Raw genomic sequence first — 27,449 nt, forward strand, 5'->3', positions numbered from 1 at the left:
TTTTTTATTGTTTAAAACCCACAGCCTTTTATTATACTCAACATTTGGCAGTAATTAATATTGAAGTCTCTCCTGCCCCCTCCCCACCCTATATCACATCACCCTACAAAGCACTTCAGCAGAGTTTGGCAGCAAAACGTCTCATTCTACAGGAAAACTATCCTCTTATAACAGTCCAATCTTTTCCTCTCTTAAGTTATGTTTCTTAATTATTAAAACTAAAACCTAAGTGGAGTGAGCACGCTTCAGACCAGGGTAAACTCTGCTAAGACCGCCTCATACACAGGATCTTTAAAATCATCCCTTTACTGATAGTTAACAATCAATACTGTTTCAACCACTGTGCCCCTCACTGCAACACTGCTGTAACTAAAACATACTTTGCCTGGTCAGTTTTCTTTTCTTTCTGGGAACCATAAATTCTGGAGCAGCTTTCAGAAATACTTTGTTTGGAGGTGTGCCAGAGACTTATAATATGCTATGAAAGCAGCACCATGGTCATAAACTTATCCAACACATCATCCTCAGCTGGCACAGGCTTTTTTTAAATGGAAGACACTTTTTTATGTGTTGTGCATCGATTATAGTAAAATACAATGGCGAGACTGACTAACTATGCAGCTCCTATGCAGGAACAAACACTACAAGTAAAATGTGTAAAGGTCAGAGTTCATACTGTCTGTAAGTGACCCTACATGTAGCACCAGACTGCACTCCACCACCCTGACAGAGAAATTTACTAAATATCAGTAAATGTCAATTTAAAGTGAGAAGATAAACTTCATACTGAAGCTGCCCTGTAGGTGTTGTTCTTTTCGTAAGGCAAACTATGTGAGGAAAAAAAATCATATATTTTAATTTAATAGTTCAAAAACTCTATTGTTTAATTTTAAACATAGCTGTCTGTAACCATGGCTGCCATGACAATAAAGCTCTTCTTCAACTGAAGGAGATGTTAATATTGATGAAATCAAGATGCTGAAATGCATTTTGCTGCGCTGCCCCCTGCCTGTCACTTCGTTAATAACAAGAAATGTTCATAACATTTAACATACATTATGTACAAATATAAGAATGGGCCTTACAATCCTTATAAAAAGAATTCCATACAAAATAAAGCCACAAAAATAGATCTGTGTACAAAATACATTTTAAAAAGAGGCTTGTGAAAGCTCAAAGTAGCTGTGCAGTTTGACTGCAAAGGATTAACATCTAAACCCTCTAACTGGCATAGACACAGACACACAAATATATACATGAGCACATTGTATGCCAATAGGTTGCCCATTTCCATGTACATGTAGATTAACAGAAGCTCGCTCCTTTTTTCTTTCCAGGATTTGTGTATATGTGTGTGTGCTTGTGAATGTCTAGTGGTTTGAATGGACAAATTAAAACCACTAGACATTTGGATGTCAAGTTGTAACAGGGGGGAATGTGTGAGTGTGTGGTGTGCAATAAACAGCTGTGATGCCCTTACTCCAGGCTTCAATACAAGGAATGATCTGTGTGTGTTAATGTGCATATTAATACTGGGGCTGGTGTTTGGGGAAAAAGTAGAGGTCTTTGCACAATGAGCTGGTGAACTCTGACATTTCTTTGCAGCGGTGGTGGGCAGTACCTGGGGCGTAGCCCTCCCTCTCCTTAATACGACTGTTCACCTGGGAGAAAAAGAAAAAAAAAAGACATGTTGGTTTCAAAAATGTATTATATATCAAAATAGCAGTTTGTAATCTGCAACTGCAGTCTGAAAAAACATGTTTACCTGCACCAATATGTCCGCAAGGTGGGTGTCTCTGGCGTGGAGGCGGAGTGCTGAGTTGAGTTCCTGGATAAACCAGGATCCTCTCTTAGTGTTTCGCATGGCTGCTGTGCCTTGAGGAGGAAAAGATCAAACAGCAGAAGTGTAATACATCAAGATGAGACACAGAAAGACAGAGCGAAGGTGTTGTCTGGTAGAGCTTTACATAATAAAGCTTTACATAATAAGAATCAATTTCAGATCCACTTTTGATTCGCTTGTGCACAAAAAAAACCCTCTCAAGCAGAAATTTTAATTGCACTGCACAAAAAGCAGAAATAATGATTAGGGCCAAAGATAATTTAAAAAAGAAGAATTACAAAACCATTACTGCTGATCCCGATGGCCTCATTAGTTTTCCTCTTACACCAGTGTTTCAGTTAATGAATAAAATATCATATATAAACCCACCCCAGAATAACAAATTAGATAAACTTACAAATTCTCTGACCTTTGAGAGACGCAAAGCCACAGATCATGTCCGACCGCTGGGGAAGTTTAATCCTGGGTCTTCCTGTGTCCCCCCTCTGTCTGGAGTCTGCATCCCCCTGTCCCTCCCTGCCAGCATCCCGCTGTTCACAGCTTGGTGAGCACGTCCTCTTTGGCCCGTCTATCTGCTCCACGCCACAGTCCATCTCCTCTGGAAGACAAGTAAGTTTCAATTAGGCCCAAAAAGATCTAGCAGCAATATTATTGCAATAACTGGGTTGGATTACTGCAGTTTTTAGTCATTTGTCTCAAATATTCTTTAATAATGAATGCAACTGTCCACCAAAGGGGCAAAGCATTTTATTGACACTATAGGCCAGTGAAAACAAACCAAAGCAGAAGAGATTAAAACTGAAAGATTAAAAAATGCATGTGTGATTCAACGCTGCACTGTAACACCACCTGAGCAGACATAGATGGAGCAATGAAGCTGTGCCTGCTCAGTTAGCATGCTTCTCAAGCTGTTGCCCCAGTCTTAAAAAAGCTAAACAGCTTGAACTCAATGGGTTTCCTGCAGCTCTTTGATAAACTCAAGTATTATTCCAAATGAATTCTGGAAAAAGTCTGAAAGCGAAGCTATCACTGGCATTTAGCATGAGCCCTGGTTGAAATGTTTTTCTAAACTTCTGAACGGCAGAAAACGAAGAAATCTTGCACTGAAATTTACATAGCACTTTTCTAGTCCTCCTGACTGCCCCCAAAGCACTCTACACCACAAGCCACATTCACACAGCACTACGCCGCAGGCACTTTGAAGCCTTTAGCTATCCATCCATCCATTTCTTTAACCGTTTAAAGGACTCAGGGTCACAGGAGAGCTAAATCCTATCCCGGCTAACATTGAGTGAGGAGTGGCATACACCCTGGACAGGTCTCCAGGCTATCACAGAGACATTCACACCGGCGGCCAACTGGGAATCACAAATTCCACTAACGTGCATGCCCTAGACTGGTGGAGGATCCTGGGTTACTTGGAGGGAAAACCATGCAGGCACACAGAGAACATGTATATTCCACAAAACAAGGACCCTCTTGCGGTGACCTCAGAGTGTTAACCACTGTGTTGCAAACAACACTTACTTATTTTTCTTACTTATTAAGAAAAACTGGCAGTATACCAATGTATCCATGAACACTCTAAATAAGCAATATCTGAATTTCACTGAAGCTATTTCCAGAGCTGCTAAGCACATCTAATAGCCTTTCAGCAGCACACCTGTGTTGGGCTCTGTGTGCAGCGAGGGAGTGTGGGAAGTAATTAGGTTTGCTCCTGAGGGGTCTAAGGATCTGTCATGAGCATCACTGGGTGTGCAGTCAGGCCATAACCTCCGTCACAGAGACAGAACAACTGACTTGGAGCTTGTTAAGCCACAGATTCATTTTATTTTTATTGTGCTGAATTTGTTTGAAGTTTCATCAAAATATTATAAAGAAGATGAAAACTGACACAAAACTGAGATTTTGGCACAATCCACAGCTGGAACTGTAGAGTAAATGGGCGATTCTGAAACTGCCACCCACTGTGATTCTCTCAGTGGGCATGACAATGACAGCAGACAACATCTGGCCATGTGAAGGGGAAGATTGGTACCACTATTTCATAATGCTGCACGGCTCTGAGAGATTTTACCCAGGTAGTTTCTCAGAACTGTGGACAGTGCAGTCCCCAGAACATGTTTACCGTATAATTCTTTTTTATTGCTGTGCTGCACAATCTCATTCATCTTACCTCCTCTGCAGGCCTGGATGAAAAACATCTTTGGTTTGTTTTGTAGAAGTGGACAGTGTGCATTGTCAAAGGCCTCAAACACCCAGTCCAACTGAAATTGACCAAGTTAAACACAATTAGCATTAAATGTCAGAAAAAAGCAGTTGAATCTTTGTTATTGAATGACATACCATACATCTACACAGTAAAGTGTCAGACAAACTGACCTGGAGGAGTTTGCCATCTGTACCGTACACTGCCCCTTCCACTCCGTGGGAGAGCAGACACACCACACAGCTGTCCACTGTCCGGTGCTCTGGCCGTCTGGAAAAGTTCTCAATGCAGGTCCTCATACCCTACACAAGAATACGAACAAGAACAAGCATCAGCATATGTGGTCAAAGTCAGCGTTAACACAAACGCAACAATCTTTCAGTCCAAATTTCATAGAAGCTGTATTCAAACATTTTCATTCTCACTAATGGAAACACTCAACTTAGGGTCTGACTTAAAGTGTGCAGGATGACACCCCCTCACTAGCAATGGATTCATTAGACCATGATGTGCAGTAAACAATCAGGTTCAAGGCAGGATATGTGCATCTGGACTTAAATTAATTAAACGTGAAGTGTGTTTACTTTGTGACAAACCTCCCACCTTCCTCAGACAGCAGTGAAAGTGGGCTAACCAGAACAAATCCTACATTAAAAAAACCTGTCTACACCATATCCCCAGTCTTTCTTAACTTAAACATTTCAACAAGTGACTTTCTCCAAACTGTGTCAGGTGAAGAGGTTGCTGAGGATCTAACATCTTCTTTTGTTTGGCCCAAACGTCCTTTCTTTAGGTTTATCAATAAATAAGATAAAAGTGTCACATTTCCAACATCCTGCAAAATCCATCATTTTACCTGAGCAGTGAGGTCTCTGTGCACAGCAACAATGTAATCCAGCTCTGTAAAAACCTTCCGGAGGACCTCATCATCCACCTCGCCACCTTTTCTAGGGTCAAGGTCAGGGGCAGCACAAGGGTCAAAGGTCACATTACTGATCACCAAGCCAAAACCACGAGGCGATGAACTCAACCTGTAAGACTGAATAAGAATGGAATGACCTATATAAGAAAATTCATACACAATAAGGTTTTTTGTTTTAATCTGTTTAAAACAAAAAACCTTAACAAAGTGACAAAACCCAAAGATTAAATTTGCAATTTTTATGCTTGTTACATAAACATAGCTAAATGCTGAAGACATGCATTTTTAGGCGGTCGCAGTAAATCCAAACAAAACTGAGCACCTTTGCATGGGCTCAACTGACCCGCTGATGGGAAAACAAAATCGTACCTGCTGGCAGCGGGAGAGGTAAAAGTCAGGTGTGCAGGGTAGGACCGGACTGTTGATGGGACTGTCAGCATCCAGACTAAACTCCATGGATTCTGCAGCACATACACACAAACAATCACAAACTAATACAAACTGAACTATTCTTAGTCCTCATCACTGAATGGAGTTGTCTAACAGCAGAGTATCATGTTGTCAATGAGTCATTCTTGGGGTGTGGTGCCTGCAGGTAGAGACAGTAGGTACCTGCTAGAAAAACAACATTTCTACACTTTTTTCTATGATGTGTGTTTATAACAGTTCAAATAATCAACAGAATAACAGGAGACTAAAGGCCTAAAGTGGTCAGTGGCTACAGAATGGTTTTTTTTGTGACATATATATTAAATTGTCTTAACAATGAACAACACATAAAGCCTTTTGTTGAGAAACAACTTCATGTCTCCAGGGAAACAAGACTGACAACAACATTACACACACTGAAACCCATTTTGAAATGAACGCATAGACGCTCTGCAGCACCGCTCACCATGTGTCCTTGCTCTCTTGGCTGCAATTTCCTCCTGAGTTGGAAGTGGAAGAGAAGAGTCCGTAGACCTCTGAAATTTAAAATGATACACAAATTATTAAAGACAGACCGTACAAAAAAGATAATGAAGGATTTTGTTCTATACAGTGGAAGCAGCTGTTGTTTTTGTAGGAATATGACATCTGCAGTCCTAGATTAAATATTTGGGAAACTCCTGCCTGCCTTTCTACTTCAGGTGGGCCATCTGGATATATATAATGAGATGGATGCATTTTGTGATTCTCACATCTGTCTGCATATCTGCTCCTCGTTTCTTTGTCCTCAGTCTCTGTTTGTTCCTGTCCTCAGCCCTGACTGTGGGTAAGTCTCTGACTGATGACTCTGAGCCAGGCCAGCTATCTGATGCCTGGACTGGGAATGATGAGGTGCTGCTCACCTCATACATTTCCTCTCTGTCTTCTGAAGATGCCTGCCAAACGTCATGTTACTGAAGCTTACAATTCCCAAAATATTACTCTATATAATCTTAGCATTTATAATTAAAGAAAAATCTATTAAAGAGGCATGAAAGGCGTTCAATGATGCAATGATGTCTTCTACTTCAAAAATGCCAAGAGTGACATTGCCTTCGATAATCTTAGGCAAGCTCACCTCTCTCTTCTTTTTTGTTCTTTCCATAACCAGCTGCCCTGCCTTCTCCTGTGGCTCCTCCTCAGGCTGAAAACTCTGTGAGCAGAAAGCAGTCTAAGAACTGCACTAAATCTGCTGTTTATACTGCTGCTGTGCGACATGTGTATGGTTGATGTCAAGTACACACTCACATCTGTGTGTGTCTCTCTGCCATCTTTCTCTGGTGATTTTATGAGCAGGTCGTAGAGGTGTTTCTGTTCAGTATCTTGAAGAGCTGAGCAGAAACTGCTGAAGGCTCTGGGTCCACGTTTTGGTAAGAGTAGAAGCAAACGCCAGCTGCGTTTCTGAGACGTTTGCTCTGCCTGGAGTAGAAGAGATCACATCGGAAACATAAAATTTACTAACAATGAATTAATTAAAAAATACATTTGGTTTTACTTTTTTTTCACCTTCTCAACATTATAACATTTGATTGTGAATTCATCCAGACACCTTAAACTTTAGATGTTTAAAGGTGGTCCTCAGACAGGACAGTCGGAAGTAAAGATTTCAACCTTGAGGGATTAAATCAAAACTTTCACAAATGCCTTTTCCACCAAATATAAGCCTGTTCTATGTTGATGCCTTTTGAGAAACAGCCGACAATTTGAAAGGTTACTATGCTGTAATTATTAGAAGTTGCAGTAAAATCATGGCAGACACAAACTATTTATTATGGCATCTCCTCTGACATTAGCCTGGCAATTTGTGGTGCTGTGCCAGTGCCAGCTTTCTGGCATTAGTTCTAGATTGGTAACCAGCATTGTGTCGGTGGAAAAGGGATATTAATGTCTCTGAAGGACGTTGCCCTGTGGTTCCCAGCTGGTTTTCTCTGGTAAACCTCTAAAATAGTAAGATCCCTAAGTCTTTGGATAGTGAGACACTAGACTCTCCAGTCTAGACTTTCAGTTTAAATGCATAAGGTTTAGCAAAAGTATTTTGTTAATAATTTAGGAAAGCAGACATTTCTTGCATTGTTACACATCTTTCACATGCTTGAAGTATTTAGAACAGGTGTGGCATGTTCCCTAATTATTTCAATTACCAAATCAAAATAATAAAAAGCATGTAGAGATTTTAAGTGCTGACTTTGCAGTTAGTCTATATATGCATCCAATGATAAATAAATATGAAGGGTTTTATTAGGCTGTAAAAACATTACATAGCTATTAAAAAAGCTTGCAGAATGACAGAATTAAAATGTGTTCAATTTTCATAATTATATTTTCCATTTCTGTGAGTCCGCTCAGGTCTGAATGAAGTAAATTTTGTCATCAGATGGGGAGCGTGAGTGGCCACGTGGACAGCCACGTGCCCGCCTGCATTTTGTGACTATGCCGAATCATCTGAGGAGAATTTACATTACAGTGAACCAACTATGTAAATACCTGAGGTGACGGACTTTAAAGAAGAATAAGAGTATACAGTTCGATTATACTTAACTAGAAAACCCAAAACTTCTCTGGGACAGATAAACCTAATTAAAGTGTACCTAAATCACAGCACAGAAGATAAAGGCCTCATTCAAAGCACAACTACTCATCACTGAATAGGCAGTGTTGATAATTTGCTGTGATAATAGATGTAGAAGGATCCATCAATCACATCATGACTGCTTTATTTCTAATCAAAAGCGTTAGCATGCTGAAAGAAAAATATTATACTATACTATAAACTATATCACTGTCGAACTTTATGGATTTGACTGTGAGAGATCTTTTTAATTGTAGAATTAATCATCTACTTTATTAACTACCTATCTAACTCATGTTTTCTCTGCCACTGGAGCCTATACTAGCTGCCAGAGTGCAGAAATGGTGGTAGTTCCTGTAAAACTGCAGGAAACATTTCTGTAGTCACCTTTTACTTAACAGCTATTTCATGGGAGGGTTAGAGGTTCTGACTCCCACATACATTTAAACCACAAGCTAAAAACTGACCATAACCTTCAGCAAAGTTGCTGACAGCCAAGTTAACTTCAATTTAAGCAAACTGAAGGTAACTCAAAGTCACATAACTGTTAAGAATCAGCTGTCTCACTGTTAATATAGTAGTTATTATCCACATACCATAATGCTCTCTGCCATGCTCTCCGTGAGGATGTCTTCTGCCTGCAGTGACTGTATGAGCAGCTCATCCACCACCAGCTGTCTGCACAGGATAGCTGAGTTTCTTCGGAGAGCCTGCCTGTCCCGCTCCATCATGCCACACTCCAACATTTTTCCCCTCAAAAACTGTATCCAGAGCAGGTAACAAGATACACGAACATTGTGAACAATACAAGCATATGGATGTTTTTGTCCAACACTGGGAACAGTCACTTTATTAGCTTGGCTCCTCAGTTACACCCTTATAACAAAATACAACACAAGCGATAACGTTACCATGAGGCACTCTTTGAGCCAGCAATAATAAACCAGTAACAACAGAAGCTGAACAATACAATGGTAAACTCAGTAAAGTATCTACCAAATAATAAGATAAAGAGGAAAAATAATGGAAGTATAATATTAGCAATGTAAGTTTACTATGCTGAGTTACAATAAAAGAGAAGTTACGCTAATCTAAATGGTGTTGGGTGATGGTGATAAACGCTAGCTAACTAGCTAGCTAACTTCGACTTTCTCTGCACTGAAGTGGGTTTAATATGACTCCCCGCATCCCCACTACTTACCTCTCTTCTGTTCCTGCAACAGACTATCAACACACCCTAAAAATGAGCAAAATGTCTCCGTAAGTCCCTTTACTAAACGCAAACTAACAACATCCCGTCTACAAGCCACAGACGAACTTCCGCGGGGTAAACAGACCATCAGACTCTTCGAGTTTGATTCTGACCAATGAGAGCGCTGTACAGTTTGAGTGGCGTTTCAGTGAACCAATCGTTTCTTCTTTTCTTCTTAATGGCATCTTAACCGTACAGTAAACTGCTGTGTGAACAACAGAAATAAGGGTATTTTGAATTTGAATCTCATTTCAGTTAATAAGTAACCAATTGATAAGAAGGCAGGCACAAAGGCCTCTCGAATAGAGAGCTATTTAAAAAGGAGGAGTGTAAAGACACTTAAAGGTCACATATTTGCAGCAGGGTTGCTGCACACTCTCTATATGCTCATTTAAAGCTGAGGAGCACGAGCCAAAGAATTTCATTATGGATAAATGTGGCTACACTGTTTATCTGTACATGACAATAAAACTTGAAACTTGGGTTTAAAATTTGAGTTTGTAAATGAGCAATGGCAGGATAAGTTGTAATGTAAGGTCCTGCCTCCAGTTACAATCTGATATTCAAAACAACCTGATGTCAGTTTTTTAGTATAAAGGGGAAAAACAAGCTCCATTGATATTTAACAAATGTTAAAATACCAAATAATAAGAACTAAGAAATAATGAATTTATCCCAGATTTGGGAAATTATTTTGTTATAACAGTTCTGTTATTACAGTTCTGTACTTTTTCAAACAAACAAACAAAAATACAAAACTTGCTTCTAGCCACAACAAGAGGAACAGGAAATTTTGAAATATGATAAGGAAATTGAGACACACGTTTGCAGTGAGGGGGAACAAAATAAGTGTGGGACACACTAATGATAAAAGGTAGAGTGGACTTTAATCATACAGGGTGACAAAATGTGGTATGAAATTATCAGTCCGTAAGAGGAGGTGATTTGCTGCCTGTCCAGGAAGTGGTGCAGAAGGTGGTCATGATTGATAACAGTTTGCTCAGTGACTTCCACCACAGCTTCAGAAGTGTCCAGTTCAGTGGAGGTGCATCTTTTTCTGTCAGTCATATCCCTTATACTTGAGTACTCTATGCTTTTCACTCAACCATGATTACTTGATAGCTAAACCTATCTGTTTAGCTGTTTAAATATATAAAATTGACATTTTAAACAGAGCATTCTTGTATACATTGCAAAGTTTGTGTGTGAAAGGAAGCCACCTGTTTTCCTTTTTAAATTATTCTTTAATGTTTGCCATTGCAGTTCCCTCAAAGAGATATTTCACTTAAATGTCATAGCTTTATTTGAGCTGGTGATTGAAATTTAGAAAGTTAGTCCATCTGCTCATGAAAAAGCAATACTCAGAATAAAGTTTACAATTTTGAATCCAAATTGTTGTACCAGAGGTTTCTTTTCTTCTTTCCCAGTTCAGTAATAATATTACAAGCTCCAACGTTGAGAACCATGAACTAAAATAATAATTAGTGCAATAAAACCATACTAAATAAATCATTTTAATGAATAAAATATGACGAATCACATAAAACTAATGGAGGAACATTTCTGGTACAATTTATTCTTACTGGGCGTATTTTACAATAAGGCATCAGAGTTACACACACATTATGACAAACACAGAGACAGACAGCAACCATTAATGCATTAGAACCAACAGGTGAGTGCTTTGCATTGCATGTATTCCTGCCTTTCTGTTTTTCTCGCTTTCTTACTTCCTTTTCCATCCCTCTCTCTCTGTCACTCCCTCCTTCACCCTCCCCTGCTGTCTATCTCCTCACCCTCACTGTGTGACCTGTCAATAATTGATGATTCTCACTGACTCAAAGGGTAGCAGGTCCGGGAGAAAATGTCTCACTCATTTCTTTATTTATTTACACGCCTATCTTTAAGCTCAGCCGGTCTGTGAAACTACCACAAGCGTCACTCGGGATCGATAGCGCGAAGCAGCGTGGAGCACCTGACCGTGTCCATCTTACAGTTAGCGGCGGCGGCTGCACCTGTGACCACGAGCGGGTTAATGCTGCCTGTCTGGCTGACAGCAGGACAGAGGCAGGAAAGGGAAGCTTAAATGAGTGAATGGCAGGGGGCAGAGGAGGAGGAAGAGGAGTGACAGAATGATAAAGTGAATTAATTCAACCTTAGCCAGCCCTGATTGACTCAGCACCAAACTGGCATGTACAAACATTCACAGTGACACCAAAGGCATGGAGAGAGAAAAGAGGAATGATATGTCCTACTCTAGAAAGAGAAGTTTCACTTTTGGGGCATATGGCAGGTAAGTAAAGACACTGTTAGTCTTAAATTAGGACTGGCATTGTCCTTGGAGCAGCGGCACAACCTGAACAAACGGCACTTTTTTTAGATTCAAGTCATCTTGTCTGTTTATGCAGAAGTTTCTGAAAAGCTCTTACTTCCTTGTTTACAGTGTGGATAGATTCACATGTGGGGATGAGACGGGGTGAGGCTTTATTTTCCTCTCTACTGCAGCTTTTTCGAGTTAACATGTTAACCTTTCCTGTATAATGTAAGGAGTTACTAACTGTGCTGTCTTGCTGTGTAAACCAACCTGTTGCTGCAGACCTGAATTCGTGCAGGACAAAAGTCTGGACACCCTGGATTCTCCTACCAGTGAGCGCAAGCCTTTCCGTTCTTCCAGCAGCAACCAGAAGGTGCACTTTCTCGCTTTAATTTTAATTCACTCTAAGGGATGAATATCCATGTTCTACATTTCTAGAAGTCCGTTTAGAGAAAGACTGAAATATGAGTCATGTTCCTCTTCCTCACCCGTGCTTCTGCTTTCCTTTCTCTCAACTTGAATTTCACTTTTTTATATATATATTAGGAATCAGAGCTGTTTGAAATCATTGAGAAGCTGCAGGTGAGTTACAGTGTCCATCATTTTGTGCAGTGTGTGCATCCATCAATGCCTGAGCAGCAGATGTTTGTAATCACTAAAGCTCTTGTCCATCAGGGCAGCAGGATCGATGAGCAACGATGTGAATTCCCCCTTCCTCTCAAGGTTTCTCTACTTGATAGTAATAATAAAAAAGTGACACAGGCTCTGTACTGATGATAACAGGTGTTTCCCCAAACAAACATCAGCCCAATCAGATTCTTCTTTTTTGTGTCTGTCAGTCTCCACTTTCTACAACTGGGAGAGAGCTGCCGCTTATCCTTCCTTCGAAACTGGGAGGCTATTGGATAGACCCCCCTCTGGACAGACTGGTAGATGTGAGTCCCACCTCTTCCCATTATGCCGTTGACCCAGAGAGCTATGACATCATGGAGAGAGACGGTGAGGCCAAAATCTATCACGAGTTCTTCCGCTCACGAGTAAGTAGACTTTAACTGTAAAATCTATAGGAATATTCTTTCTGCATTGATATTAATGTTTTAACCCTTTTGCCACGCAGTACCATCACTCTTTCACAGCAGTGGATCCAACTTTGGGCTCGCTGGTTCTCTCTGTGTGTTTGGAGGAAGAGGAGAATAGGCTCAGGGTGATTCTAAGGTGATCTTTGGCTATTTTGGCTTACTGTGAGACATTTTTTATTCTAAGCTACAATGCAGCCAAAAATGTTTAACAGAAAATTGTGCTTCTCCTTAAATGCCCCCTCAGCTCCAAAATGTCTTTCTCCTAGGGTTATTGTGTAAACTTTCAGATTCATATGCTGAAAGAGGAATGTTTATCTGACTTAAATCTGATGTGAAGGTGTCATGGGACAAGCAGAATTTCATTTTAGAAGTCAATCCTGGTTTAATATGCAACTTTTACAAGCATAACAAGGTCATTTAAAACTTCCCGTGTGCATGCTGTGCATCACAAAAGATCTTAAAGTATCTCTGAAAGGAATCTTTAAGGTTTCTTTGTTATAGTTTATATGTTTAATGTAGAGCGTGGTTGATCAATTATTACAAGAAACTGCATCACAGAAAAGGAGGCATAATGATTGTGCTTTATGTCTCACAGGATGAAGGAGTGTTCTCTGCATGGAGTCTTCTCTGTGTCTCTTTTCCCCACCCTGCCATCTGCAGTTGAATTAGCAAAGGTATCAAACTTCTTACTGTATCATACCTATATTTCTATTTGGCAAAATAGTAACCACAAATGATAAACTATTATTTCAAGTAAAAGCATTAATTGTGCACATTCTGTGTATTTAAAGTACTTAAAAGCTTACATATGTGTTTTATTATTTTTATGGATGCACTGACATCATAATAGCTAAACGATGAGCGGCTAAGGCTAACTACTTTATAGACTGTTTATTGCCTTACATTCTACACTGAAAAATAAAGTTTTTACTGGACTCTATGTTGTTCTGTGAAAAATTAAGCACACCCTTAATGCTTCCATAGGAATTAAGACAGTAAGATGCTAAAACAATCATCCGCAAGTCTGACTTCCTCCATAAAACCATAACTTCTGGCAGTTTTTAGGTGTGTGTGTTAACACAATGACACACTGTTCCAGTAATGGACATGCCAGCAAATTCACCCCAAGGTCAGATTGTGCATATGCTCGTAGAAAAAAAACCCAAGAGTTATATCTCAAACTCTGCAGCCCTCAGCTAGCACATCAACTGTTAAAGTTCATGACAGCACAATTAGATAATGACTGAACAAGTATGGTTCATTTGAAGCATTGCCAGGAGAAAGCCTCTTCTCTCTAAAATGAACATGACAGCATGACTTAGGTTTGCAAAGCTACGGCTGTGTAAATCACAAGATTTGTGGAACAATATCTTCTGGACCGATGAGACTAAAATGAAGGTATTTGATCACAGTGCACAGTCCAGTGTTTGGCAAAATCCAAACACAACATATTACCTAAAACACCTCATGCACACTGTTAAGCACAGTGGCGGTGGGGCAATAGTTTTGCTTGTTTTGCAGCTTCATGCAGTGATTAAGTTGACAATGAACCCCTCTGTATGTAAAGGAGAATCAAACAGGCGGCCATCTGTCTGGTTGGCCAGTTAAAGCTACTGCAGGGCCATGCAACAAGACAATCATTTCAAACTCAGCAGCAAACCTGCGACATAAAAAAAAGAATAAAGGTGTTTCAGTGGCCCAGTCCAAAGTCTAGATTTTAAACTATGGAATGCTGTGGTGGGAGTTAAAGAGAGCTGTGCGTAAAGGAATGTCTCCAAGCATCCAAGAACTGAAGCAATGAAGTGAGAGTCTGATAAAGTCATACAGAAACTTCAAATCTTCAAATCACATCAAGTTGCTGCTGCTAGTGTGGTTCTACGAGCTACTGAGCAGACAGCACTTTTTGCAGTACTGCAGATGGTGACTGTAGCACTTTTTAATCTTGCAGTTTTTCTAAAAGAGTAATATATATGTAAAAAAAAAAATGCAGCATAGTAAAAAGTATTGTTTCACTCTGAGAGGCAGCAGAAAACGGAGAAATAAACCAAAAGAAATGCTCAAGATACCCCAAAATCAAACCTCAGTACATGAATAAATGTTCTCACTTTCAAGCACCGAATACGTGACAAGCACTTATAATTATTCCTCACATTCTTTCTAGATGCTTTGTGACCGAGTGACTGCCTCAAAGTTTGACGTGGTCTGCTACCTGAAGGTAATATGCTCTGAAATGACTTGAAAAATTGACACATATTTCACATACGTCACAGGAGGAATGCCACAGGTGTCACCAAAAACAATAAGAATGGCTCAGTTAAACACAAACGGGTGTCCCAAACAGTGTGACAGTGAGCAGAAAGGTAATACAAAGAACCTGATGTGGTTTTTCTCCCTGTGCCTTTCCTACTGTGACATGTCAGCATGTTTTCTATGAAGCTCTTCGCTCTTCAACTCTCTCTTCTTCCTCTCTCAGGCTCCAGAACTTATAACCACATTTGATGAACACAGAGTTTCTCCTAATTTCAAGTTTGGTGTTTTGTGCCAAAAGGACAGGCAGGTAAGAACTGATGCTTTACTTCAAAATGCCATGCATTTTTATAAAAAATGGCTAAAATATGGCAGCATATCATAACCAATCCCTCTCAGAGAAATCCATTTCTCTGTAGCTCACTGAGGAAGACATACTGGGTAACAATGAGGAAAGTGAGGAGTTTAAAGAGTTCCTGTCTATTCTGGGAGAGACGGTTCAGCTGCAAGGATTCACGGGGTAAAGTATGCTGACAATGTGAAGAAGTGACACAAGAAATGTGGAAAATCACATGGTTTCTTCTCTCCTCGCTCTTTTTCTCAGCTTTAGAGGAGGACTGGATGTGTGTCATGGTCAGACAGGAAGTGAAGCAGTCTACACTTCCTTTCATGGGAGAGAAATCATGTTTCATGTCGCAACTAAACTGCCTTACACAGAGGGTGACCCACAGCAGGTCATTAATCACATCATCCTCAGTCTGTTTGTGCTGATGATTCACAGGAGAGTCTCTCTGAGGATATTATGTGTAGTTAAGTTTATGTGGGGAGGGACGAATCAACTTATTTTTAGACACTAACCAACATTTTTCTCATCACCCTGCACAGCTACAAAGAAAAAGGCACATCGGTAATGACATCGTAGCTTTGGTCTGCCAGGAGGGCCAAACCCCCTTTCTGTCTGATGTTATCAAGTCTCACTTCCTTCACTGTTTTATTGTCGTCCGGAGGATTCAGAGGCAAGAGGAAACAGGTGGAGCAGCATATCAAGTAAGTGGGCAAAATACATCCCCATCAATGCAAATTGAATAAATTCACCATATTTGTAAAGGAATATAGCAGCTGGGTGGCCCGGTGATGTAGTGGTTGTGTGGTAGTGCTGGTGTCTTACAGCATTAACACTGACATTTTTGCAAAGCCATTGTTGTTACTTATATGCTGGCATATAGATACAAATATCCATTCATCCATCCACCCTAACCAGAGAATTCCAGACCTCCCTCTCATCCAGAGGTACACTGAAGGGAGGTATCCAAATTAGATGCCTGGACCACCTCAGTGCGGAAGAACGGCAGCGCTGCTTTCAATCCGTCCTGAACGACTGAACGACTGGGCTATATTTGTTAGGAACTTTTGAACCTGACTGGGTCTTTCTAGGGAAATTTCTTCTTGTTGGGGAACCAGACAAAGAGCATTTTACACAACCCCGATGAAGAAAAAATCATCAGGTACCAGAATACTATGTACCTTGGGAGGAAGCTCAAAGGAGCTAGCCTGATGACCAGGCTTTATCCCACGGGGCCCACTCTGACACTCAGACACAGCCTGAACAGGCAACACGGGCTGGCTGACCACCTGCAGGAGGCACTGTAGAGTACAGGTTTAATGACTGCTGGGTGGCAGTCAGGGGCGAATGCCCTGGCAGTTTGAAAACCAGCTGATGAGACTAGCTGTTGATTCAAATATATCTGTGATAAACTGACATCATGCAACAATCTCTGCTAATCTCTGCCATTTTTGTCTTCTGCAGGTGTCTGTCACGGCAAGAGAAGATGTTCCTCCCTTTGGTCCAGTGCTTCCAGATCCCCCTGTCTTTACAGATGTAAGAAAAAACAGAGCTTCATCTGTCTCAGTATACTTTGTTTATGTGTTTATTTATTCTTTAATGCAACAGCTACAGCCAATTCATATTTTTTTAGGTATATTGTACTTTATTTGCTTTGTCAGTAATATTCATTTGATGTCCACTGCGATTTTCTCCCAGAAATGTCAGTGGACGTCAAATGTTTAATAGCTTTTGTTGCTTCATCTCTGGATGGCAGAGCTTGCTACAGAAATGAAATCTTCCTAATTTTTTTCCTACTTGCTTGGTACTGAGGGGCCCATTGCATGCTATGAAAAGATTTACATAATAATTTGAGGTCTCACAAGATATTTAGAAATAGGAGTCATGCTACGTAAGTTGAGAGTAAGTGGCCAAAAGATCTACAACAATTTGTGACGCATGAAAAAGGTAAGAAGAGTTCATCCTTGTGTCAACAATTCAGGCTGATTGAGCTGATAGGAAGGCAGCAGTAACTCAAATAACCACTAGTTCAAAACATGGAGGTCCAACCTGGCAGTGGCAAAGTGGCCCTAAAGTGTATACTTGCTGTCCAGACTAGGGCTCTAGTGGACAAACCTTCTTCAGTGGAGACATGTCAGTTCGACTCGTCACAGTGAGCACAGGTGTAAATAGTAATATGATGGCTGAAAGTGGTTTCAGAATTCTGGTATTTTGTGGTTCATTGCCACACTGTCATGGCTTATTGAGACACTAAAACAGAGCTTGTGTTACTAGTAGCTCCTGCACCTTCCTTACAGGTCTAAATATGTGCTCTAAAAAGACACAGCTTAACATGTCAGTCTAACCTTTGTCTTGCCTTGCTTTGCTCCTTTGGACGTCATTGACCATTCAGACTGCTTGAATGCGAACACACCTTGATTTAATTAGTGAAAGGTTGCTTCTGCTCCACCTGCTCTCTGTGTCAGTCCTTTATTTAAGGGAGCTCAGTATTTACCAGTATAATCAGTGTGTGAAATATCTCACAAGGTTTGTCTTCCTTTGTCCTTCCTTTAGCATTCAAAGTTCAGAGAGTTTCTGCTGGCTAAACTCATTAACGCTGAGATATCCTGCTATAAGGCTGAGCAGTTCAGCAGACTGGAGGTAGATGGAGGAACACTTTTCCCTAATGCACTTCATTATTGAATATCTGTGTTTTTTATTCTTCTGACTTTGACCTCTGCCCTTTGCATTTTCCCCTCCTTCACTCATACAAAGCTCCGCACTCGTTCATCACTCCTGGAGAACTTGCAGGCTGAACTCTTCACCCGTTCCCAGTGCATGATGGGGGATCAATCACTGATTGCTGTCCCCACTTCAGAGGGCCTGCGGGGGCCATCTGAAGGAAGTGGGGGATTTATTGAAAACTTTAAGGTGAATGTTTGTATTTCTCTGAAATACTTGCATGTTTGAATTTACAATTTTAACTAAGCGTTCTTACCTCTGTCTCCTGTACCAGAGAGCCATCAGAGTGCGGAGCCATTCTTTTGAGAATCTGGGGGTCCCCAGGAAGAATGCTAGCAGCACATCGCAGAAGGCTAAGGTAAAAAAAAGAAAAAGAAAGAAAAAGCTTGCTGTGCAATGGAAACTGTTTGAATAAAGTCATAAGATTATTCATACTAAATGCACTGATGTTCTCCTCTACCTTCCTTGACAGACAGAGAAAGATGGAGATAGGTGAGACTCATAAAAATATTCTAAAAAATTAAAATGTTCAGTTGTGTATGAGCTGAGGAAGTAAAACAAATCACTTTTTGTTCTTTTTAGTGACAAATCTTCAGGACCTCTGCCTGCTCCCACTGACAGTTTGGGGGCAGCTGAACTCAAAGATCAAACAAGTCCTCAAGAGGAGATATAAAAGCAAAAATGTACTTGTAGATTTTAGACATGAATATAGACATTGCTGGCCTGTATGGTTAGACTTTAAAATCCTGGTGGATGACCTGTATGTAAATAGACTGTAAAAGTAAATAGTTCTGAATGCATAAAATATAATTATATGACTGTTATAGGAGTGATATTCTAGATTCATGAGAATCGTTAAATTTAAATGTTTTGACTTAAAACAGATGACAAGAGTTTAAATGATAAGACAATATCAGGTTTATGCCAGAGACTGAATTTGCAGGAAGGCAACACCATATAATGAATTAAATTAAAACTGAACATAAAATGTAGAAAATAAATGGTTTGTTTTAAAGACCAATAAAATGTACCGGTAATTTGAAAAATCAGTTACTATTGTCAGGTGTTGGCTGTGTGCAGGTCTGGAGGACCCACAGTGCAGACTCCGGAGACAAAACGTGAACTCAAAAACAGCTTTATTGCTCAACAGAAAAACCATACAAAACCTAAACTGGGAAAAATCCTTGGTTATTTTTGATGTCTTAAATATACAAATCAACCAACATAAAGCACAAATACAGCATCTGGATAGAACCAACCTTTTAAATATTGTAAAAAATTGATAAATTGATAAATTGACCGCTCACACCAAATCGTCACTTGAGTGTGGTGGTTGTGGATAAAAGCAACACATGCACAATAAAAACTGTTTCTAAACTGATTTTAACAAAGTGTGGCAAGAACACTGGAATAACAATGAAATGAAGCAACAAAATAAAGGGACGTGCTGTTCTGTCCTGGAGTGATGATGCAGGTAAGGAGGCAGAAGGAGGTGAACTGTTACTGCATAATATATAAGATTGTTTGATTCGAATAAGATATGCAAGAGTCCGTCAAATAAAACTGCACTAAATAGGTCATCACTTAGTGTATGCACTCAGCCAGAAAGAAGAATATGTGATGAGAAGCAAGATTGGCAGTACAGGAAGTATTCAGATCTCTTACATATGCAGAAAATACTCATTTTTATGCATAAGTTAAAAAAAAAAAGTATTTCAGCTATAGTGCACTATATGGCATAACTATTACATGCTTATGCTTTAATTCAGTGATGTCAAACTCATTTTATATTCTGGGCCACATACAGCCCACTTTGATCTTGAGTGAGCTGGACCTGTGAAATTCCCCTTGCTGTCAGTGTAAAGAAGTTTAACTATATATTCAATCCATTATAAATCAGCATATAAGTAAAAAGTGCGTTTTCAACACTAAACCTCACTTCTTCTAAATAGTAAAGAAATGCTGCTGCAGTAAATGAACTGTCATCATGACTTTTCTGGCTTAAACTGCCAGTCTGTAAAGTTCTGTAATTAGATGTTTTTTTAATTATAAAAGACAAAGTTTATTCATAGCAAAAAAAAAAAAAAAAAAAAAACCCGGACATTTTTATAGTAGATATATATTAGATAGTGGAAAACTGGCACTTTTCTGTCATTTATTAAATATCTATTACTTTATTCCTTTGTTGTCGCATGAATAGCTATGGAAGAGGTGTTTATCAGTAGGAAAAGGTGTAAAACTTGTGAAAATACAATAAAAAGTCAAAAATGTATGTCCTTCTTCAGATTTTCTAAAGCAGTACAATGGGCCGGTTTGGAGTATTTGCCAGGCCCCCGAGCCTTATGTTTCACACCCGTGCTTTGGCGCGTAAGTTTGTAATCGTCATGGTTGTCTTTAGGGTTACCAGAGAGTGAACTACTGCTCGAAGTCGGTAGGTGGCAGTAATGCACATGTAGGCTGTCTTGCCTGCTAAGCATTCAAGAAGAAGAAGCCCGTGCGGAAGGCTTTTGGCTGTTCTGTACCACCTGATTTGTAGCTTTTAGAGCAGGTAGGCGAAATCATTTCGGTCCCCCTTGTGGTCAGATACTGCTACTGAGCTTTTTCGTTATTTATCTAGCTCAGGCTAACTCCTGCTATCGTTTTTTAACTCCGTCTTTAACACCATTTAATATAGCATCGGTTGTAGCTAACTGTTAAAAACAACGAGTGGTTTCTGCTCGCGGTCTTTGCTGCGATTAGTTTTATTTCTGCTAAGCCCGAGCAGTAGTGATGGGCAGATGAAGCCCCATGAAGCACTGAAGCTTTTCATCCAATTGGTTCACCCCAACGCGAAGCTTCATGAAGCTTCATTTGCTCTAGCAGGACACCTACTGGACGTAAAAATAATAGCTGGCATGAATTTGAAGAGTGTGGCATTTTGCACACAGCCTGTAAATGTCAACAACAAAAGGAGTGTGTAAAACATGTATATTGTAGTGATGGCAGTATACTGTGTATATTTATAGTGGCAGTATGGGAAATGATTATTTGGAAATGCTTGAAATGGAAATGATCATTTACTGTGAGGTGAGGTGTGGTTGGGGTGTGGACAGTGGTTGTGCTTTTGTAACGTTGAGGTATGGACAGCTACACACTGCCTGTTCACATTTTATTCTGTAAAAACTAAATTTTCACTGCTTTTATGACCTTTTTAGTGGGGAGAACATAGCTAGGATTTAATGATTTAACAAATCTTTTGAATCCTTTGTCCTCCACAATGCTAAATGGCTGGGAGTCCTCAATCACCATGCTGACCAGGTCTTCATCTATTTGAGATTGTTCTCCTGAGGAAAGACAATAAAGATAAAGCACAAATATAAATATCACACACGTAACTTATAACAGTTGTATAATATTGTTATATCATTTAGTAACATTACTGCATCCTATATTATCATTGCATTTGATGGCTCACCTGGTCTTGCTCCACGATCGGTGTCCCCCTTATTCTCATGCAAAGCTCTGTAGTGCCTAAGCATGGATGAGGTGTTGCTGTTATATCCCAGCTCCCTGGCACATAGCAAACACTTCACCTTGTACAAAAGTCAAGACAGCTCAACATATAAATTGTATTGCACCATCAGTATCATGAAAATACATCTTCTGTAGAAATTTACATACCTTGTTGGGAGGAATAAGATCAAAATGTTCCCACACAGGGGAGGACATCCTCCTCTTCTTAGCTGGCTCCATTCTCTCCTGACTTTCCTCCCTCTCATAAACCTCCATACGGTCTCCAAACTCTCACTAACCGCAACTCTCCATCAAACACCCACATTTTTGAATGAAGTCTGAGGGGTTTATATCGCTGTCATATCTCGCGGCAAAGTTCGAACCACTTGGACGATCTGATTTCCTCGTGTCAGCATTGTTCCCACATCATCATAGTTAATGTTGTTCCAGGTTCAACATTGCAAGTGACCAATCACCTTCTTGTGACGTCATTCCTTTGCGACTTCGAAATACCCGCCTTCGATTATTTCGAAATACAAGTGAAGAAGCGAAAAACCGCCGCCTGTCCGCCGAATTTGAAGTCAATTTAGGATACTTTCCTTTAATAAACGGTAAGCATTATACATATGTTCCTCACTTGGCTTGCTGTTTGTTTGCTAGCGATAGGCTACTTGACAACAGCATTAGCTAACCAGTGTTCTCTAGACCAGCGTTCCCCAACTTTTTGGGTGTTTCGTGGCCCGGGGGTTGGGTCAGGCAAAATTGCAGTAGCTTCCCTGATCATTTTACAAACATAAGTGAAGAGAATCTGGACTAAAAGGCCTAGACTTATGGTTGTGTGCTGAATCTATGACTCAAACTATCACCTGGAAACATAATTAACTGGTCCATAGCTGTGAAACTGGACATGAGTTCTTGATTCTATGGAGATTAACAGTAATCCAGAAATTTACAAATTTGTCCTGGTACATCGCGTAAATGTTGTCCCTGGGACATCGCGTAAATGTTGTCCCAGGGACATCGCGTAAATGTGGTCCCTGGGACATCGCGTAAATGTTGTCCCTGGGACATCGCGTAAATGTTGTCCCTGGGACATCGCGTAAATGTTGTCCCTGGGACATCGTGTAAATGTTGTCCCTGGGACATCGTGTAATTGTTGTCCCTGGGACATCGTGTAAATGTTGACCCAGGGACATCGTGTAGATGTTGTCCCTGGGACATCGTGTAAATGTTGTCCCTGGGACATCGTGTGATAGCTTGTAAATAATGGAATGAAAATTATTGATTGTTATTAACTTGTGAAAAAGAAGTGTAACAAATCCACATGTTATGTTCTTACACCCTTACAGAAACTGTGACTCCTTCACAATGTCAGGTAAATGTCAACTCATGTTGAATAATCAACCAATCAAGCCTTTTATTATCACATGCAATGTTACACGTACAACTGCAATGAAAATTTCACCCCCTTCTGACCATACATATATTGCTTAAACATCACATTGGGAAGACAGGTCGGAAACAGTTAGGAAGGTCAGAAAACAATTTAATTAATAGATGAGGGGAGAGGAGGAGAAAAAAGAACTACAACCAGACAAAGCTCCTAGAAGACTGAAATGGATGATGGTTGCAGCATGCAAAAAGAAAATGATATCTGTTGACTACAGCATATGCTTTCTCACAGATTACCTTGTGGGAGTAGCTGGACCAAACTCTATTGGTATTTCAAGTTTGAAATCCCTGTTTGACCAGACTAACATTTCAGATGAGGTACCTCTTGACATAAAAATCCTTTTATGTTGTCATAAAACTAATGTTAAATTCTGCTTTAAATACACTTTATTGTACAATTTACTTAATGAATCGTATTCCTTAGTTCTGTTTTTATTTATATGTATTTATTTATTTGTTTTATAAGGTAATAGATGGCCTAATCTATTTGCAGTGTGAGGTATGTTGAAAAGCTTGTTTGATCATAATGACATAGCATGTTTACGTTTTTTGTAATGTATTTGAAAACATGTATTTATGTTATTTTTATAGAATTTCCCTCACATTTATCCAATACCAAGCCAAATCACTGGAAAAATTTTGGATGGGTCCACAAGAGCACAAAGTGCATACTTTTTGAAGGTATGACTTGGACTGTGGTAACTATGTTCTTATCACAAAGGGTTTATAAGTTGCCACTATAAACAAACAGCATTTTCCAAAATTGAAGTCTTGTCTGAAGAACCTGAAAAATACCTTTCTGAAACCTTTTCTGTGTAAAGACTTGTTCAAAAGCAATGCACACAGATTAAAACATTTCTGTCTTGGCCAACTGATAAAGAACACCAAAAATTGAGTGGTGCGTGTTGAGTCTGTGGTCTTGATTTGTTTTGTACACACTATAGAAATTAATTAATGTAAACCAAAAATGACACTTTCTATATGTTTGTGTATCTGCAGAATTAATTACAAGTCTCACCTGACAAGCTTTTGCAGTTTTGCAGTGTCATTCTTGACAGAAAAACATACTTGTCACATTATTTTTATTTCCAGAAAAACATCTTTCAGATGTATGAGAAATTGATTGGAGCCTGTCTGGAAAACGGCAGCCACTGGACCTTGTTTGTAAGTTGCACAGATTTTGCACTCTCTCTAGTGCATGATACTTTTCAGTGTCCCTCATTAGGAAAGCTCAAGGCCCAAGCCTACCATATCCATCTTTTTACAAAACAGTTTTGTGACATACCCAAGAGGACCATAGTCTATATGAATTCATTTGGCGAGTCAGAGGTCAGAAAAAGTGCGGTGTTGAAAAACTGGAGGTAATTAATTAACATATTTAACATAACATATTTAATTTAATTGAAATCATTACCGAACGTGGTTATTGATTTCTCTATATGCTTTTTATTTGTAATAACTGCAATCTCTCAGCTCATTTGCTTCAGCAAGAGGCTGCGCTGGAGAGTGGACCTTGTCACATGTGAGCCACCCACATCAACAGGATGGGAACTCATGTGGAGTGCATGTCATAATGGTACTGAAAACTATAGCTTTAACCTATATAAGTAATGTTTACATTTTTGCCTATTCAGTTTTTAAAGCCTTAGAGGCAGGATGGTAAAATCTCAATTTTTTTTGTAGATTGAACCATTTCAGCAGTAATGCTTTGCTTTGGTTGCTCTGTTTTGTTTTGTTTTTTTCTCGGGGGGGGGGGGGGGGGGGGGGGGGTTAAAAACAAACAAACATTTCTTTGTTAATCTAATTCTTTTTGTTCTTTCTTTTTTTTTTTTTTCTTCTTCGTCAATTATTAGTTTGCCCAATCTCTCATTGACGGTAAAACACAAGTGGAGGAGTACAACACTGAAATCACAAAGCTCAGGTCCCGACTTTGCCACTACTTATTTTCCTCAATAGGTAAAGATAAAATTAGCTGCCTTCTTTTTCTCTAACATTGGAAAATGTAACTTGTACTTAAACAAATTATATTTTGCAGATCGAACTAGGAAGTGCAGTCAGTGCTGGTGTGTGATTGCAGCCAAAGACCGGGTACACTATGACATGTCCTTAGCCATATAGATTGTTTATTTAATGGACTTTGTTCATTTGCTTTTTGTTTGTTTATTTCTTCTTCTTCTTTTTTTTTAAATTCACAGGTGCAGTGCCAGAAATGTGGTGCATACAAGCACATGCGTTGTTCAAAGTCTGTTTGTGGCATCTGTATCTTCTGTGAGAGTAAGTCACAATATAACTAAACAATGTCCAAAAATGTTTAAAGTGAAAAAAATTTCGTAATTTTGCCTTTGCACACCCGGACTGTGTAATTAAAGTGGACGTTTCAAGATCCAGTTTTTACACAAAACTATTTTAGACATAACTGTGTCGTATTGTGGGGATTTCTCTTCACAATTAAATTGATATAGTGCTGTTTATATCATTCTTCTTTATGTAACAGCACAGTGCAGCACAGCAGAGGGAAAGGAGTTGTGCAGCATAGTGGGTGGCTATACAGGAGGAGCAATAGAAGTAGCCAGTGAAGAATGTCATCAGGGAAAGCATCAGGCAGCGAATGACAAAGGAAAAGTTCCTAAGGGAGAGAACATCTGCAGCAAATCGACAAGTAACAGTGAGATAGGAAGACTGACAGTCAGAGATGAAGGTACACAGACTGAAAGAGATGAAGGTACACAGACTGAAGACAACGAAAAAGAAGCAGAAGTATACGGCACAAGTCTGAGTACAGATAATGCTGCTGCTGATGATGTTGACAGGATCGATGCAGATACAGAATTCCAAACTGATTCAGAAGGAACTAGTACAGTTTACAGAGTGCATGGTCGCTTATCTGTACCAAGCTCAAAAAAGAAAACCTACACAATAACAGAAGACGAGATCAAGCGCAGAATCAACGCAGAGAACATGTCAGTTCATGTTTTCAGAGGTTTGATTGGGGTAGGTATACATTTCGTGATTTTGATGTCACCTGAAATAAATCCGGGTTACTCGTATCAATGAAGTGACAATGTGGCTGGAAATTGTGCATTTGCTGCAACATATACACAATTACACCATGTAAACAAAAGCATTTAACTTTGTGCGCGTGTGTGTGTCTCTCTCTGCTCTTTTGGTGTTTGCACTTTTTCTTTTTTAGGGCCGTAAAGCCAAACTGCCCGCAATGATTCTTGACAGGCCTAAGAAGGCCAAAACTAAAGTAACAGTGTTTAGTGTTCTGAGTGAAGAGGAGGCTGGGGAGCTAGCCCTCGGGTTTGCCGGAAGATTGGCCTGCGATGTCACAACAGACATGGTCTGTAAAGGCATCGACCATTCAAGTGCTGATATGACAAAGTAAGTTAGTAAAACAATATGAAAGTTGTATCTTTTTTGGTATTATTTGTCATTTCCCCGTATTTGGGTTATTGGTGTAACATTGTTAATCTTACTTTCTAATAACAGACAGACTCTTCTCAAAATCCAACACAATCTTAAACATGAGCTGACTGATTCCTCAACCTTCAGTTTGCTGACACACACCTTTGGCCCCGCTGCACTGGATTCTGTCATTTCATTCCTGTGTGAAAAACTTGATCTTGTCTCTTAAATAATGAAACCTTTTGTGACTTTTGTTTGTTCTGTAAATCAGAATCTTGAAAATTGTTCATTGTTGTTCTAAGTTTGTGTTAACTATTTGGCAAAAATGATTGGTTCCTAATCCAAACAGCATAATGACTGTTCTAACACATATCTTAAAAATGCTACAAAGAAAGAAAATTATCACATATGTTTCAATATGAATGTAATTGTGTCACACTCGGTTTGTAGTAGCTTTCCTGTTTTATTTTGAGTTTTGGTATGTTTACACTGTTATTTTTATTTCCCGTGTGTTCGTCTTCCCTTATTAGTTTTACTGTATTTAATTAGTCTGATTTAATAACTTATAATTATTTACTTTCCAGTGTGTATATATGCTCCTCGTTTGGATTATTGTTTGTTTGAGTTCTGCCTGTCTTTTCTATTAAAGATTTGGACTTTTGGACTATTAGTGGACCTCGTAGGTTTTTATTCTGTTCAATTGGTAATTGACTGGGTTTAATTTAGTGGCCTGGAAAACAGGCCGGAGGGGTCTGGTCATTTTAACCCCCTAAGACCCGAAATCTTCCATGGCATGCATTTTTAATTTCTCTTTGATATTTGGGCCGATTGGAACCCGATGAATGTAAAAAGAAAGAATTACCAGGTTTTGTTTTTTTTACCTAATTTTTGTTTCTGAGAAAAATGAGAGCCACATATGAGGACATTAATTTGAAATTTCGATAGAACAGTTGCAATATAATGTCCTCATAACTGTATATCAGGCACTTGTTGATCAAGATTTAGTATTTTGGTCTAAATAACCCGAAATGTGATGTCCACATGTGTGGACGCCAGGCTGGAGTAAAGTGTTAGAGCTATTTATACCTATGTAAACTTTTAGACACTGGTTTTTACCTGTCTTGTTTCAG

At 39.5% G+C, this 27,449-nt stretch overlaps 4 protein-coding genes across 11 annotated transcripts; 2 read left to right on the top strand and 2 right to left on the bottom strand.

Moving 5' to 3' along the window:
* Positions 1–9,461, bottom strand: casp2 (caspase 2, apoptosis-related cysteine peptidase). Of its 6 annotated transcripts, none has more exons than XM_085291809.1 (13): positions 9,213–9,461; positions 8,608–8,772; positions 6,691–6,861; positions 6,521–6,595; positions 6,156–6,338; positions 5,870–5,939; positions 5,344–5,435; positions 4,909–5,091; positions 4,226–4,354; positions 4,020–4,110; positions 2,241–2,441; positions 1,766–1,875; positions 1–1,661 (listed from the first exon to the last, which is right to left on the bottom strand). In XM_085291809.1, exons 2-13 carry the CDS (start codon positions 8,755–8,757, stop codon positions 1,527–1,529), a joined length of 1,590 nt encoding a protein of 529 aa, XP_085147935.1. In that variant the 5' UTR covers positions 8,758–8,772; positions 9,213–9,461; the 3' UTR covers positions 1–1,526. The 6 variants fall into 6 exon arrangements, with proteins under 6 accessions (XP_085147935.1, XP_085147936.1, XP_085147937.1 ...); XM_085291810.1 differs by having other exon boundaries at positions 2,253–2,441; positions 9,213–9,456; XM_085291811.1 differs by lacking the exon at positions 6,156–6,338 and having other exon boundaries at positions 9,213–9,453.
* On the top strand, positions 8,949–23,013 carry rap1gapl (RAP1 GTPase activating protein-like). Its single transcript, XM_085291801.1, has 21 exons — positions 8,949–8,985; positions 11,172–11,556; positions 11,707–11,739; positions 11,860–11,950; positions 12,124–12,159; positions 12,253–12,300; positions 12,417–12,614; positions 12,695–12,792; positions 13,252–13,330; positions 14,818–14,871; positions 15,130–15,213; positions 15,323–15,423; positions 15,508–15,637; positions 15,789–15,950; positions 16,711–16,782; positions 17,800–17,886; positions 18,001–18,156; positions 18,242–18,325; positions 18,440–18,459; positions 18,550–22,070; positions 22,809–23,013. The coding sequence occupies exons 2-20, from the start codon at positions 11,486–11,488 to the stop codon at positions 18,638–18,640; spliced, it is 1,695 nt and encodes a 564-aa protein (XP_085147927.1). The 5' UTR covers positions 8,949–8,985; positions 11,172–11,485; the 3' UTR covers positions 18,641–22,070; positions 22,809–23,013.
* Positions 20,632–21,952, bottom strand: LOC146564207 (uncharacterized). The gene is made up of 3 exons (XM_085291816.1): positions 21,628–21,952; positions 21,422–21,539; positions 20,632–21,290 (listed from the first exon to the last, which is right to left on the bottom strand). The coding sequence occupies exons 1-3, from the start codon at positions 21,733–21,735 to the stop codon at positions 21,130–21,132; spliced, it is 387 nt and encodes a 128-aa protein (XP_085147942.1). The 5' UTR covers positions 21,736–21,952; the 3' UTR covers positions 20,632–21,129.
* On the top strand, positions 22,667–26,989 carry LOC146564208 (uncharacterized). Of its 3 annotated transcripts, XM_085291807.1 has the most exons (13): positions 22,708–22,834; positions 23,144–23,229; positions 23,378–23,410; positions 23,503–23,592; positions 24,004–24,075; positions 24,184–24,272; positions 24,385–24,487; positions 24,765–24,867; positions 24,947–24,999; positions 25,107–25,185; positions 25,406–25,902; positions 26,102–26,295; positions 26,404–26,989. In XM_085291807.1, the coding sequence occupies exons 1-13, from the start codon at positions 22,789–22,791 to the stop codon at positions 26,546–26,548; spliced, it is 1,590 nt and encodes a 529-aa protein (XP_085147933.1). In that variant the 5' UTR covers positions 22,708–22,788; the 3' UTR covers positions 26,549–26,989. The 3 variants fall into 3 exon arrangements, with proteins under 3 accessions (XP_085147934.1, XP_085147933.1, XP_085147932.1); XM_085291808.1 differs by lacking the exon at positions 23,144–23,229 and having other exon boundaries at positions 22,667–22,834; XM_085291806.1 differs by having other exon boundaries at positions 22,831–23,229.
* The last annotated feature ends 460 nt before the right edge of the window (positions 26,990–27,449 follow it).

Source organism: Mchenga conophoros, linkage group LG11, assembly GCF_057382185.1.
Source record: "Mchenga conophoros isolate Kocher_MC1m ecotype Shallow Benthic linkage group LG11, M_conophoros_male_GT1.1, whole genome shotgun sequence".
In the NCBI taxonomy this organism is placed as follows: domain Eukaryota; kingdom Metazoa; phylum Chordata; class Actinopteri; order Cichliformes; family Cichlidae; genus Mchenga; species Mchenga conophoros.

Bases quoted from the DNA above. Each gene is read 5' to 3' on its own strand.
- casp2 (XM_085291809.1), bottom strand. From the start codon at position 8,757: ATGTTGGAGTGTGGCATGATGGAGCGGGACAGGCAGGCTCTCCGAAGA. The intron at 6,339-6,520 runs GTGAGCTTGCCT...GACGTTTGGCAG, and splicing joins GAACAAAAAAGAAGAGAGAG to GCATCTTCAGAAGACAGAGA. The intron at 5,436-5,869 runs GTGAGCGGTGCT...TATGTGCTGCAG, and splicing joins CAAGAGAGCAAGGACACATG to AATCCATGGAGTTTAGTCTG.
- rap1gapl (XM_085291801.1), top strand. From the start codon at position 11,486: ATGGAGAGAGAAAAGAGGAATGATATGTCCTACTCTAGAAAGAGAAGT. The intron at 11,557-11,706 runs GTAAGTAAAGAC...CCTTGTTTACAG, and splicing joins ACTTTTGGGGCATATGGCAG to TGTGGATAGATTCACATGTG. The intron at 15,424-15,507 runs GTAAAGTATGCT...TCTTTTTCTCAG, and splicing joins CAGCTGCAAGGATTCACGGG to CTTTAGAGGAGGACTGGATG.
- LOC146564207 (XM_085291816.1), bottom strand. From the start codon at position 21,735: ATGGAGGTTTATGAGAGGGAGGAAAGTCAGGAGAGAATGGAGCCAGCT. The intron at 21,540-21,627 runs GTATGTAAATTT...CTTTTGTACAAG, and splicing joins ATCTTATTCCTCCCAACAAG to GTGAAGTGTTTGCTATGTGC. The intron at 21,291-21,421 runs GTGAGCCATCAA...GTCTTTCCTCAG, and splicing joins CGATCGTGGAGCAAGACCAG to GAGAACAATCTCAAATAGAT.
- LOC146564208 (XM_085291806.1), top strand. From the start codon at position 23,017: ATGAGGGGAGAGGAGGAGAAAAAAGAACTACAACCAGACAAAGCTCCT. The intron at 23,593-24,003 runs GTATGACTTGGA...TTTTATTTCCAG, and splicing joins AAAGTGCATACTTTTTGAAG to AAAAACATCTTTCAGATGTA. The intron at 24,488-24,764 runs GTACTGAAAACT...GTCAATTATTAG, and splicing joins GTGGAGTGCATGTCATAATG to TTTGCCCAATCTCTCATTGA.